At 41.7% G+C, this 13,480-nt stretch overlaps 1 protein-coding gene across 1 annotated transcript; it reads right to left on the bottom strand.

Moving 5' to 3' along the window:
- Nucleotides 1-294: 294 nt before the first annotated feature.
- LOC310702460 (uncharacterized protein) lies at nucleotides 295-13,153 on the bottom strand (the record flags this gene model as incomplete). The annotated part of the gene is made up of 5 exons (XM_083493938.1): nucleotides 12,794-13,153; nucleotides 12,518-12,599; nucleotides 9,993-10,075; nucleotides 2,525-2,651; nucleotides 295-1,937 (listed from the first exon to the last, which is right to left on the bottom strand). The coding sequence occupies exons 1-5, from the start codon at nucleotides 12,854-12,856 to the stop codon at nucleotides 295-297; spliced, it is 1,998 nt and encodes a 665-aa protein (XP_083350064.1). The 5' UTR covers nucleotides 12,857-13,153.
- Nucleotides 13,154-13,480: the final 327 nt, after the last annotated feature.

The following is a 13,480-nucleotide window of genomic DNA, read 5'->3' as shown; positions in this document are numbered from 1 at the left end:
CGAGTAACTCCCAACCACTACAGCTATTTTAGGCTATCTCAACAGGCATCTAATGTCCAGGTCATGGGAAGTAATACTATGTTCCTTTCTGATTGGTCAGACCACACCTGGAGTCCTGTGCTCAATTCTGGATGTCACAATCAAAGGAGGATATTGAGAAGTTGGAATCTGTGCAGAGAAGGGTGACCAATATAATCAAGCATTTGGAAACCAAGCCTTTTAAGGAATGATAGAAGGAGCTGCGTAGGCTTAGACTGGAAAAGAGGAGATTGAGAGGACACATGAGACCCATCTTCAAATAACATGATTCTCCCTGCTGTGAGTTCCTTGATGGAAAGTGAGACTTTTCTTCTTCCTGCACTGATATGGTTTCTCCCCTGTATGAATTCTTTGATGGTAAATGAGACTTTTCTTCCATTTGAAGCTCTTTCCACATTCCAAGCACTGATATGGTCTCTCCTCACGGTGATTTGTTTGATGGGAAGTAAGTTGTCCCTTCTTCCTGAAGCTCTTTCCACATTCTAAGCACTGATATGGTTTCTCCCCTGTATGAATTCTTTGATGGGAAGTGAGACTATGCTTATGACTAAAGCTCTTCCCACATTCTAAGCACTGATATGGTTTCTCCCCTGTGTGAATTCTTTGATGGGAAGTGAGACTATGCTTTTGACTGAAGCTCTTCCCACATTCTAAGCACTGATATGGTTTCTCCCCTGTATGAATTCTTTGATGAGCTGTGAGATTAGCTTTCTGGCTTAAGCTCTTTCCACATTCCAAGCACTGATATGGTTTCTCCCCTGTATGAATTATTTGATGATCTGTGAGGTTAGCTTTCTGCCTGAAGCTCTTTGCACATTCCAAGCACTGATATGGTTTCTCCCCTGTATGAATTCTTTGATGATCTGTGAGCTTAGCTTTCTGCCTGAAGCTCTTTGCACATTCCAAGCACTGATATAGTTCCTCCCCTGTATGAATTCTTTGATGGGCCTTGAGCGTAGCCCTGTAACTGAAGCTCTTTCCACATTCCAAGCACTTATGTGGTTTCTCCCCTGTATGAATTCTTTGATGGGAAGTGAGACTATTCTTGCTCGTGAAGCTCTTTCCACATTCCAAGCACTTATGTGGTTTCTCCCCAGTGTGAATTCTTTGATGGGAAGTGAGATGGTAGCCCCTAACGAAGCTCCTTCCACATTCAAAGCATTTATATGGTTTCTCTCTGTGAATTCTTTCATGTGAAGTAAGGGTATACTTCTGACTAAAATTCTTTCCACATTCCAAGCACTGATATGATTTCTCCCCTGTATGAATGCTTTGATGAGCTGTGAGCTTAGCTTTCTCCCTGAAGCTCTTCCCACACTCCAAGCACTGATATGGTTTCTCCCCTGTATGAATGCTTTGATGAGCTGTGAGCTTAGCTTTCTCCCTGAAGCTCTTCCCACACTCCAAGCACTGATATGGTTTCTCCCCTGTATGAATGCTTTGATGAGCTATGAGATTAGCTTTCTGCCTGAAGCTCTTTCCACACTCCAAACACTGATATGGTTTCTCCCCTGTATGAATTCTTTGATGATCTGTGAGCTTAGCTTTCCACCTGAAGCTCTTCCCACATTCCAAGCACTGATATGGTTTCTCTCCTGTATGAATTCTTTGATGGGCCTTGAGCACAGCCCTGTGACTGAACCTCTTCCCACATTCCAAACACTGATGGGGTTTCTCCCTGCTGTGACTTCTTTTAGGGAAAGTGAGAAATGTCTTCTGACGAAATGTCTTACCATCTTCCAAGTACCGATAATATTTCCCAGTAGGATATATTTTATGGGAAGTAGAATGGGAGCTCAGACTATAACTCTCTCCACACTCCAAATATTTATACAACTTCCCCACTGTGTGAATGTTGTCACGGTTCCCCTTGTTCATAATTTCCAATCCATCACCACCTGTATCAAAGAGAGAAACAGATTAGAGCCTCAGGATGAAATGGAACTCCAAATTTGGAAGACTGCTAATGAATGTTTGTGATCGATGAAGAACGGAAGGGACTTAGATCTGAGGTCTTACTACAGGGTTCACTGCCTTTGTTGACTCTCCTAGACACACAGATTGATGGGAACCTGAGATTCAAACAGCCTGGGATCTTCCGGGAAGGATCTTGTTTGGCCTAATCATGGAATCTCCTCCATCTGCAAGGCCAGTTGTCGCTTTGGTCAACCAGAAAGTGATCGAAGCAGAAACAGAAAACCTCACAGAAGCTGCTACTTCTTCTGCCACCACACAGAAAGTTACATTCAAGAAGGTCTGGGCAGCTCAGACCAGCCTGATCATGGTTTTAAAAGGCATATGTGGGGCAAGAATATTTGCAGACAAAACAGTAGATTCAAGGTGAGCTGCGGGGAAGGAGAATCCCAGATGCTGTCAAGCACCATCAAAATATTGCAGGATTCTCACAGGTGGAGGTAGGCGTCTGTGGGTTTGGGTGTGTGGGTGTATTTCAAAACATATATTATAGTCCAGCAGGAATCCTTACTGAGAGAGTCCACAATCCTATGATTCTCCTCCATGACTTCCTTATGCAGAGCTCTCTGGTCAGGATCCAGCAACGCCCACTCCTCCTCTGTGAAATACACAGCGACATCTTCAAAGCACAGAGGACCCTGAAGGAAAAGGGAAAAGGTCCTCTTCTGAGACAGCATAAAGATTATCCACTATACATTGCTCAGTTGTTTTCTGCCCATTCCTTGTTGTGTTCTTTTCATGGGATTATTTGGCTGCACATTTTAGGTCTGGGTGCCTATTTTAGCATTTCAACTGATTTATTTTACTGTGCATTCTAATGATGGGTATAAATGTTTGCATGGGTGGAACTCTGCATAATGTTCTTCAAATTATTTTGTCTGTGGAAGTATTCCGGTCTGCCAGACAGAATGCTCCCTTCTCTACTCCCGCTGTGCGATGCTTGGGGGGCGATGGGACCCTCCCTCTGCCCTACAGCCAACTTCAAGGGGCTCATGGGGGCACAGAGAGGGGGAGGAGGGGATTCCCCTTCTTCAGCTGATGGGGCTGCTGAGGTGAATCCTGGCCACTGTTTGCTATGGCTTCTCAACTGCTTAAAAGCCTGGAAAAACTTCCGGGGGGTGCCTCTGGGTAATGGCTGAATTCCTATGATCGGGAGGAATTTGCCCCGTGGGAATTGGGTCTGGCCGCCACGGCAAAGGCGGAGACCCGCAAAAAATTACAGGCGGGAGAAGCCTGTGAGCGTGGGATTCGGCGGGCACCTTTTGTGCCTCCCCTACTCGCGGGGAAACCCGGTTTCGGGGATCCGGAGCGAAGTGGGGTGAGCGGCGCGGTGCTTTGAATCGTCTGCTTCTTCCACAGAGCGAAGCCGCACAGCTGTTGCCGGAGAGCACTGACCTTTTCCTGTGGTCAATTTGACTTTAAAGAGCTACCCGTGAGTAGAGCGGAAGAGGGAGAATTGGATTTTAAAAGTTTAATTTGGCATCGAAAATGGGGGAGGTCCAACACAGGAAGTCCGCCTTCCCTATTTGTAAATAGACGGAAAGCAATAAGGCTGCAAGCTAAAGTCTTGGAAAGCCTTCCGCAAAAGACTGAATTTCCATCGGAAATGAGTATAAGCCCCCCCCCCCTTGGTAGCAGGAGAAGGGGGGGGAGTTGAGGACAGAGTATACCTGCAAGAGAGAGTGAGGAAAGTAAAAATACAGCCGCTCTGACCCCGGAAACGGGCTGCTAGCAGGACTGACGCTTTGGAATGTTCATTGACAGTGCTTAGAACGTTCTTTGACAGCTAGCAAAATAAGAGATATACATTGTTTCTACTGTCTCCGTCTGTTACTAAAAAGGGGTAAAAGTAATTGAAAAATTGAAACTAACTTCGGATTTGTGTTTGAAAGAGGATACTAATTGACTATTACAAATAGAAACTGTTTCCCCCTAGTGGAAGTCTCTAAAACTGGTTACTTTAAAAGAGCTGGGCTAGGGGAATTTCCAGTCATCATTTAGCTGGGCATGTTTAGCCTGGAGAAGAGGAGGTTAAGGGGTGATATGATAGCCATGTTCAAATATATAAAAGGATGTCACATAGAGGAGGGAGAAAGGTTGTTTTCTGCTGCTCAAGAGAAGCGGACACGGAGCAATGGATCCAAACTACAAGAAAGAAGATTCCACCTAAACATTCGGAAGAACTTCCTGACAGTAAGAGCTGTTCGACAGTGGAATTTGCTGCCAAGGAGTGTGGTGGAGTCTCCTACTTTGGAGGTCTTTAAGCAGAGGCTTGACAACCATATGTCAGGAGTGCTCTGATGGTGTTTCCTGCTTGGCAGGGGGTTGGACTCGATGGCCCTTGTGGTCTCTTCCAACTCTATGATTCTATGATTCTATGATAAGAAATCGTGAGACTTTGGGACTGACCTTGAAGTCGTTAAGTGTTATGGCAAATGAAAAAGGAAAAATAGAACAGCCAGCAGCTGGGGGGACATTGAGATCCGGCAAGACTTGGCAGCAACCCAGGAGATCTTCAACATCAGGCCCCTCAACCACTTCTGCGGCTGCTGTTTCTGCATCAGCACATTCAAAATCAAAAGGAATGTCGACAGAAGAGGCTCTTGCAGTTGCATTAAGTAAGATAAATGCTTCACTGGAGCAACTTAACAAGAAAGTGGACACTGCACCTGAAAGTATAAATAACTTGGGACAAAAGGTGAACACTAATACAGAATCCATTCAGAAATTGATACAGGAATCCACTTTGACACAGCAGATGGCGGAGGAAGCTAGGGAGAAGGCAGCAGCAGCTGATTGTAAAATAACTCAATTGGAGAAAGAGGTAGTGCCAATCCTACAGAGACAACTTGATGAGCACAAGGTGACCCTTGCTATGATTGAACTGAAAAAAAAAACCAGACAAATTTGAGGATCAGAGGTATGCCGGAATTGGAAAAGGAAAGCTTGATAGATTTTTTTACACAGGAATTTGCTGATTTTTGGGAATTGGATTTGGGTAAAGAAGAGTTTAGAATTGTGAAGGCATTTAGACTTGGAAGAGGGGGGAAGAAAGAGAAGAATAGAATAAGAGACTGTTTGATTTCCCTCCGGACCAAAGAAGAGAGAGACAAAATTTTGGGTTGGCACTACCAGAAGACTCTAGAAATATTTCAGTGAAGAGTGGAAATCTTTAAAGACGTCCCAAAATACCTTTTGGACCTGAGATCCAACTACCGACACATTGTTGCTTTGCTGAGAAGGAATAAAATTATTTTTAGGTGGGAGTTCCCCCAAGGCCTATCCTTCAGCTTCAAAGGAAGGAAAATAAAAATAAGATCAGTAGAAGATAAAGTTTCTGACCAAATACAGAGAAGATCTGCAGAAGGGAATTGGAAAAGAGCTAACAGCATTGGATAGGAGATCACCAGATAGAGGACCAGAGCAAAGAGCATTGGACAGAAGATCACCAAACAGGGGAACATTGGATATATCGACATTATCCTTTGGATTGGACCTCCCAGTGAACGTGCCATCATCACTACCAACAGAAGAGGAACAAGCATTGGGAGCAGTTGGGGGGGTACCAAAGTAACCACATGATGGCGCTGCAGGTCTTGAGCTGGAATGTAAATGGACTGAACTCCCCCAAAAAAAGGCAGAGAGTATTTCATTTCTTGAAAAAAGAGCATTTGGACTTGATTTGTTTACAAGAAACACACGTGAGAAGGCTACATAGGAAGATATTGAGCAATAAAAGATTAGGCCAAGAATTTATTTCATCAGACAAAGTAAAAAAAAGAGGAGTGGTCCTCTATGCAAAGGAGAGCCTATCACCAAAATTTATATTTAAAGATGATCAAGGAAGATTTGTTGCAATTGAAATTCAGTTACAAGGAGAGAAATTTTTGATTGTACGTATTTATGCACCAAATGAAGGAAAATCGGAGTTCTTTAAGAAGTTACATGAGACTTTGATGGACTATATGGACTACAATATGATCTTGATGGGAGACATGAATGGAGTGGCGTCTACAAATATGGACAAAGCACAGAGACAGGTAGTCACCAAAGATGGTAGACAACCAAAAACCTTTGACATGACTAAAAATATGGACTTGGTTGAGATTTGGAGAACGAAGAACCCTCTGGGAAGAGAGGGAACTTTCTTCTCTGAGGCTAAAATGACTTGGACAAGAATTGACCAAATTTGGGTAACCAGGGGACTGGTCCCGAAGATCTGTAAAACGGAGATTTGCCCTAGAACTTGCTCTGACCATAATGCTGTGAAGATGGAAATGAAATTGATGTCAATTGGTTCCTTTAGATGGAGGATGAATGATACTTTGTTTAGGAATGAAGAGGTGACCAAGAAGGCCCAAAAAACTCTAAGAGATTATTTTGAGATAAATATGAATACTACAGTGGAAAAAAGAGTAATTTGGGATGCAAGCAAGGCAGTTATGAGAGGATTCCTAATACAACAGAATGTAATTAAGAAGAAATGTCAGAATGAAAAAAGGATAAAATCCTGGGGAAAATAAAGGAAGGAGAGAAAAAACTGAGAGCAAAACCAAAGTCACAGGAGATCCTGAAAGAAATAAAGCTATACCAAACACAATATATGAAGCTGATGAATCAGGAAATAGAATGGAAGATCAAACAGATGAGGCAAAAGACATTTGAATCGACAAATAAGTGTGGAAAACTGTTGGCTTGGCAGATGAAAAAAAGACAAAAACTCAACACTATTACGAACTTGGAAGTGGAAGGAAAGAATATACAGAACCCAATGGAGATCAGGAAGTGTTTTCAGAGATATTTTAAACAACTTTACACACAGGAGAAGCAAAAAGAAATGGATATTGATTGATTTTTAAAAATGAATGGACTACGTAAAGTCTCTCAGGAAAAACAGTTAATGTTGAACTATAAGATATCGGATCAGGAGGTGGAGGAGGCCATCCAAAACATGCAATTAGGCAAATCTCCAGGACCAGATGGTTTGACTTCAAGATATTACAGATCTTTGAAAGAATGGGTAATACAACCATTGAAGGAAGTCTGCAATGAAATATTGGAAGGAAGACAGGCACCAGAGTCGTGGAAGGATGCCTACATTACACTTATACCGAAAACAGAGACTGAAAAGACACAGCTCAAGAACGACCGCCCTATATCGCTGCTTAATGTGGATTATAAAATTTTCACAGATATTTTGGCTAAAAGATTAAAAAAGGTGTTAGCAGAAGAAATTCATAAAGATCAAGCGGGCTTTCTCCCGGGCAGACATCTGTCTGACAATACGAGGAATATAATTAATATTCTAGAAAAACTACAAGTGAATATCAATACTAAAGCAGTATTTATATTTGTGGATGCAGAGAAAGCCTTTGACAATATTTCTTGGAGTTTTATGAAGAAGAATTTACAGGGGATGGGGGTAGGACAAGGGTTTGAAAATGGTATAGGTGCAATTTATTCAGAACAAAAGGCAAAACTAATTGTGATTAATGTGATGACAGAAGAGTTTAAGATTGGAAAAGGGACACGACAAGGTTGCCCAATTTCTCCATTGCTTTTTATATCGGTCCTAGAGGTTTTGCTAAATATGATTAGAAAGGACCAAGAGGTTAAAGGTATTCAGGTGGGAGCTACATAATATAAATTGAAAGCATTTGCTGATGATTTAGTATTGACTTTACAGGAGCCAGAACCTAGTACCAAAAGGGTATTGGAACTGATTCAAGAGTTTGGACAGGCTTTAAGTTGAATAAGATGAAAACCAAGGTTTTAGAGAAAAATTTAACTATGAATGAGAGAGGGAGGTTTCAGGAGGAGACAGGACTAACATTTGTTAAAAAAGTGAAATACTTAGGGGTTAACATGACTGCTAAAAATGTGAACTTATTCAAGGATAATTATGAAAAATGTTGGACTGAAGTGAAAAAGGATTTAGAAGTATGGACAAATTTGAAGTTATCATTGTTAGGCCGAATTGCTGTGATAAAAATGAATGTGCTGCCAAGGTTGTTATTTTTGTTCCAAACATGGCAAAATTTGGATAAGATGGATTGTTTCAACAAGTGGCAGAAGGATATTTCTAGATTTGTTTGGCAGGGCAAGAAGCCTCAAATAAAATTTAAGATACTAACGGATGCTAAAGAAAGAGGTGGATTTGCCCTGCCAGACCTTAAACTTTATTATGAATCAGCTGCCTTTTGCTGGCTGAGAGAATGGCTGCTTCTTGAAAATACTGAAGTGTTGGATTTAGAAGGTTTTAACAATGTATTCGGATGGCATGCATATTTGTGGTACGATAAGGTAAAAAGCACATAAAGCATTTAAAAATCATATTGTTAGAAAAGCATTGTTTAATGTTTGGATAATATATAAGGATTTGTTAGGGGGGAAAACCCCAAGATGGTTGTCAGCAATGGAAGCGAAGGCACAGAAAAAACTCAATATGGAGGCCAAATGGCCGAAATATTGGGAAATTCTGGAACAAGATGGAGACAGAATAAAATTGCAGAGCTTTGAAAAATTGAAAAATAAAGTGTGAGATTGGCTCCATTACTATCAAATAATGGAGGCATACAAATTGGACAAAAAAGTTGGGTTCCAGGTGGAAAAATCAAAATTGGAAACAGAATTGTTATATCCAAAAACTAAGAATTTGTCAAGAATGTATAACTTGCTGTTGAAATGGAATACTCAGGATGAAACGGTGAAATCAGCTATGATTAAATGGGCACAAGATGTTGGACATAACAAAATGATGGCTGACTGGGAACGGTTATGGACCACAGGTATGAAATTTACGGCATGTAATGCATTGAGAGAGTATAATGAAAATGATTTATAGGTGGTACATGACACCAGTCAAGCTTGCAAAAATTTACCATAAATGTTGGAATTGTAATGAGACTGAAGGTACATTCTTTCACCTTTGGTGGACGTGCCCAAGGATTAAGTCATTCTGGGAGATGATTTATAAAGAAATGAGAAAGGTATTCAAATATACCTTCCTGAAGAAACCAGAGGCCTTTCTCCTGGGCATAGTCTGCCAATTGGTGCTAAAGAAGGATAGAACTTTTTTTATGTATGCAACAACAGCAGCAAGAATACTCATCGCGAAATATTGGAAGACACAAGATTTACTCACCCGGGAAGAATGGCAGATGAAGTTGATGGACTACATGGAATTGGCGGAAATGACTGGCAGAATCCGAGACCAGGGAGAAGAGTTGGTGGAAGAAGACTGGAAAAAGTTTAAAGATTATTTACAGAAATACTGTAAAATTAATGAATGTTAGAAAGATGTTGGAATGAAGTTATATGGCTTTAGCAGAAATGTTATAAGGAATTAAGTATAAATAGATTATTAGAGCATTAAAGAGAAAAATAAGGTTAGAATGTGTTAAGACAATTATAGGATAGAAAACAGAGGAAGATGGAAAGGAATTGCTGAAACAATTAATAGAAGTGGAATACAAAAAGGGAGGTGTGAGGAAGTTGTGGAAATTAGTGAAAGAAAGATAAGATATTGAAACTGGACTGTGTTTTAAATGGTTTTTGTTTTGTTTTGTTAGTTGTATGTTAGTGTTTTGCAGGGTTTTTTTTTCTTTTTTTGTATTGTATTATTGTATGTTTTTTCTTTTTTGTTTTTTTGTAGTGTTGTGTTCAATTTGTTGGAAAACTAATAAATATTATTATAAAAAAAAATCAACTGCTTAAAAGCCTGATTAGATTTTGGCATCTAACGATCAATATAGAAATATAATTGCACTACTGATAAAAGTGACATTCTGAAGCCCAGTTAAGGAGAGATGGCTGTTCATTCCTGTCAGCACATAAACCTTCCTGAATGGCATTGTCCATCTTTGTTCAGGACAGAGGCTTTGACAGAAGCCAAGAGGAGGAGAAATTCTTTCCGGCCCAGAGGCTCCCTGGCTGCCCCACTCCTCTGACTCTTTCCCCACAAAGCTCTTTCCCCATACCAGATCTGTTTCCACAGCTGCTGCTTCTCCTCCGTCCTCATGAAAAGATGGATGAGGAGGTCTGGGGGGCATCCTTCGGTCACCTGCGAGAGACAAAAGTCAAAGGGAAGCCATCAGCTCCTGCGTCTCTCAGAGCTTCAGCAGCGCATTTCTTTTTCTTTTTTAATGATATTTATTGAGAATTTAAGATTACAGAGAAAAAGAGAAAAATAAAAGAAAGAAAAAAGAAAGTAAACAGTACAAGCCAATAAAAAGAAAAAAGAAAACAAAACACACAATACATCGAAGCCAAAAACAAAGGCAAACAAAAAATTAAAAACAAATGGCATATTCCCAAATCTTTATCTTTCGTTATCTTGTTTCATCGACCTCCTCACACCTCCCTTTTTTGTATTCTAGTTATTTATTATCTCAGAAAATCCTTTCCATCTTTCACTATGTTCTGTCATTAAATTATCTTAATTTATTTTAATTTTAACCCTATCTTACTATAAAAAGCCCTAAAGCTTAAAGCTTGTTTATACATTACTCCTTATAACATTTCTACTAAAGCCAATTAGTTTCATTCCAACATTTTTTCTAACACTCATTAATTTTACAATATTTCTCTAATTGAATTTTTAAAAACTTTTTTTCCAATCTTCATCCACCGTCTCTTCTTCCTGGTCTCGGGTTCTGTCAGTCCTTTCTGTCCATTCCATTTAGTCCATCAACCTGGTGATCTTCTATCCGAGGCTCTTAACTCTTTTCCATGTCCCTCCTGCAGATCTTCTTCATATTTATACCTGCACCTTACTTTGTCTTCTGCTGATCTTGTTCTTGGTTTCCTTCCTTTGTCGCTGAGGAGTAGATCTCGGGGAGTTTCCAACCTAACAATGTCTTTATCCCTTCTCGGCCAGACGGCCCATTCTCCATAGACAGCTGTAAAATCCAAACAATATTTCAAGGCATGTTTCAAAGTCCCTCCATGGTTGAAGGCCCCCACAGCTCCAGACTCCCCCTGGCACAACACCAAATCCCAGAAGCCAGAACAGCCCTGCATAGGAGGATCTATCCAATTTCCCGTCTCCAATCCAAACGAGGCTCCATCTCTCCAAATCTGACTTTCTCCAGGTTCGGTCATCAAAAACAACAGCTTATGTTCCTGCAAGGCCTCGGCTCTCTCCACATGTATTACTTGAGGTTCAACAGCAGCCTCCTCCTTTGTCTTCTGCACAACTTGGCCTGTCAAAGCGGATTCCTGGGTCGGTTCCTGAGTGGTTTTTATATAGGTATTCACTGTTTGTCCAAAATTATTAACTGCAACAGTCATCAAATCCATCTTCTCATGTAGCTGTTCCAGTAAAGCGCTTGTCTTGCAAAAAGCAAGCACTAAGGCTTCTTCTGGGCACATTCTTGTTCAAGGTCAATGTCTGTTTCTCATGCTCTTTAATCTCTACTGCTGGAGAGTTCCCCCAGATCGACTCCAACAACAGTTTTCAAAACTCCCTCTAGGGGAAACAATTTCTGTTTGTATCCGTCCTTTTAAGAGCAGATCCAGCAACAAAATTACTATCGTTTTTCAAACATTTTGTTCCTTTTAAATGCAAAAGGAAACATTGGAATCAATATGTTTCTCTTTTTTAACTATATTTCAACAAATGTTTTATTCACAGTCAATGGGCTTTCTCAAAACGTCTGTCTTCCTAACAACCCGTTCCCAGGTTCAAGGCAGTGGAAATTTATCTTTCTTTACTCTCTCTCCTGCAGGTTTGAACAGTTTAAAATTTCCCCCCTCTTCTCCTGCTTCCAAGGGGGGTTTAGTAGTTTCAGCCGGTGGAGATTTAGTTCTTTACAAAAGTCTTTCCAGACTTTAGCTTGTAATGTCTTTGCTTCAATCTATCTACAAAAGCGGAAGGCAGACTTCCTGTTTGGAACCTTCCCGCTTCGGTGCCAAATTAAAGATATTTCAAAGTCCAATTTTCCGTTCTACTCACGGGTAGTTGTTTAAAGTCCAATTGTCCACAGGAAAAAGTCAGCGCTCTCCGGCAACAGCAATGTGGCTTCACTCCGTGAAAAGAGCAGTCGATTCGAAGCACCGCACCACTTACCCCAAGATGCTCCGGATCCCCGAAACCAGGTTTCCCCGCGAGTAGGGGAGGCGCAAAAGCTGCCTGCCGAATCCCACGTCCACAGGCTTTTCCCGCCTGTGGTTTTTGATGGGTCTCCGCCTCGCCGTGGCGGTCCAGACCCTGATTTTCACAGAGCGGATTCCTCCCGATCAGAGGAAATCTGCCATTGCCAGTGGCGCTAATCCGGAAGTCCCCAGCCGCGCATTTCAAGCTACAGATGGACCTTAGAAAAAGTCTTCCTTGCAAAGTGCATTTAGACATTTGTACTCATTTCAAACTTACTTTGGGTCAAAATACATCTCCCCTCCTTGGCGCTCTCGGCCCCAAGTGCTTCCCCCCCCCCCTAAAGATGAACAGAACCCACAGATAGTTTCACGATCCACAGAATGAGAAGAAAAACTCCTTCCTCTTTACCTAGTGGTCTCCCTCTGATGTCCACCTGAGTCCTCTGTGCCTCAGAGGACTCTGGGTCCATTTCTGCAAACAGATCCTTTCCCTGAAAGAGCAACAAGGATCAAAACAGAGAATAGGGAGAAGGATTAGAACAGGAATGACCGAAGAAAGCACTGTAGGGGAGCAGATCTCATCCCTTGCTTCCCAAAAGGTGGTGAGCCATTAGAAGAGCAGTTTGGGAGATTATCCCTCACATTCTGAGCCCCTTGGGAGTTTCCAGGGGAAAGTCTCTCTCACCTGCTGCTCTGCCGGCTTTCTCTCCTCCGCCTGACTCAGGAGGAAACCTTCAGTCAGGGCCATGGCCTGGGAAGTGGTCACTGGCCCACAGTTGGGGTCTTAAGCTGTGGACCCGCAAGAGGGGCTTTCTTCGTCTCCCACCCCCGCTTCAGGGCCCATTTCCTTCCTGCTTCTCTCTTCTTTTCCAGCACCTGGAATCCCCAACGTCCTCAAGGGGTCCTTTCTCTTTTTTCTGAGGGCCGGGTGCTTGTCTGGTCAACCCCCCCAAGGGCCAACTGGGCCACTCCAAAGTACGTCTTCAGGGAGCCTTTCTGTGTTTTAATTTGTTGGAAGCCGCCCAGAATGCCTGGAAAATGTGGTCAGGCGGGGGGGGGGGGCATATAAATCTATGATGATGATGACGATGATGATGATGATGATTATGATTGTGATGATTAGGTGGGGTAAAAGAACACTGCTAAAAAGCAAGTAAGACTCACCTTCTGTCTGTTTCAAATATAGTTTTAATGTTGTAATCTGCCCTGGGAACTCTGGGGGAAGAGAAGGTTAATAATAATAATAATAGTAATAATAGTAATAATAGTAATAATAGTAATAATAGTAATAATAGTAATAATAACCGCAATGGTGATGTCCCATTGCATAATCCCCAGAGCCATAGATGCTTGGGGGTCCTCCTGCCCCCCC

Source organism: Podarcis liolepis, assembly GCF_965112155.1.
Source record: "Podarcis liolepis genome assembly, chromosome: 3".
Taxonomy (NCBI): domain Eukaryota; kingdom Metazoa; phylum Chordata; class Lepidosauria; order Squamata; family Lacertidae; genus Podarcis; species Podarcis liolepis.
Note: the sequence above shows the minus strand (reverse complement) of the source record. Positions and strands in the feature narration are given on the sequence as shown.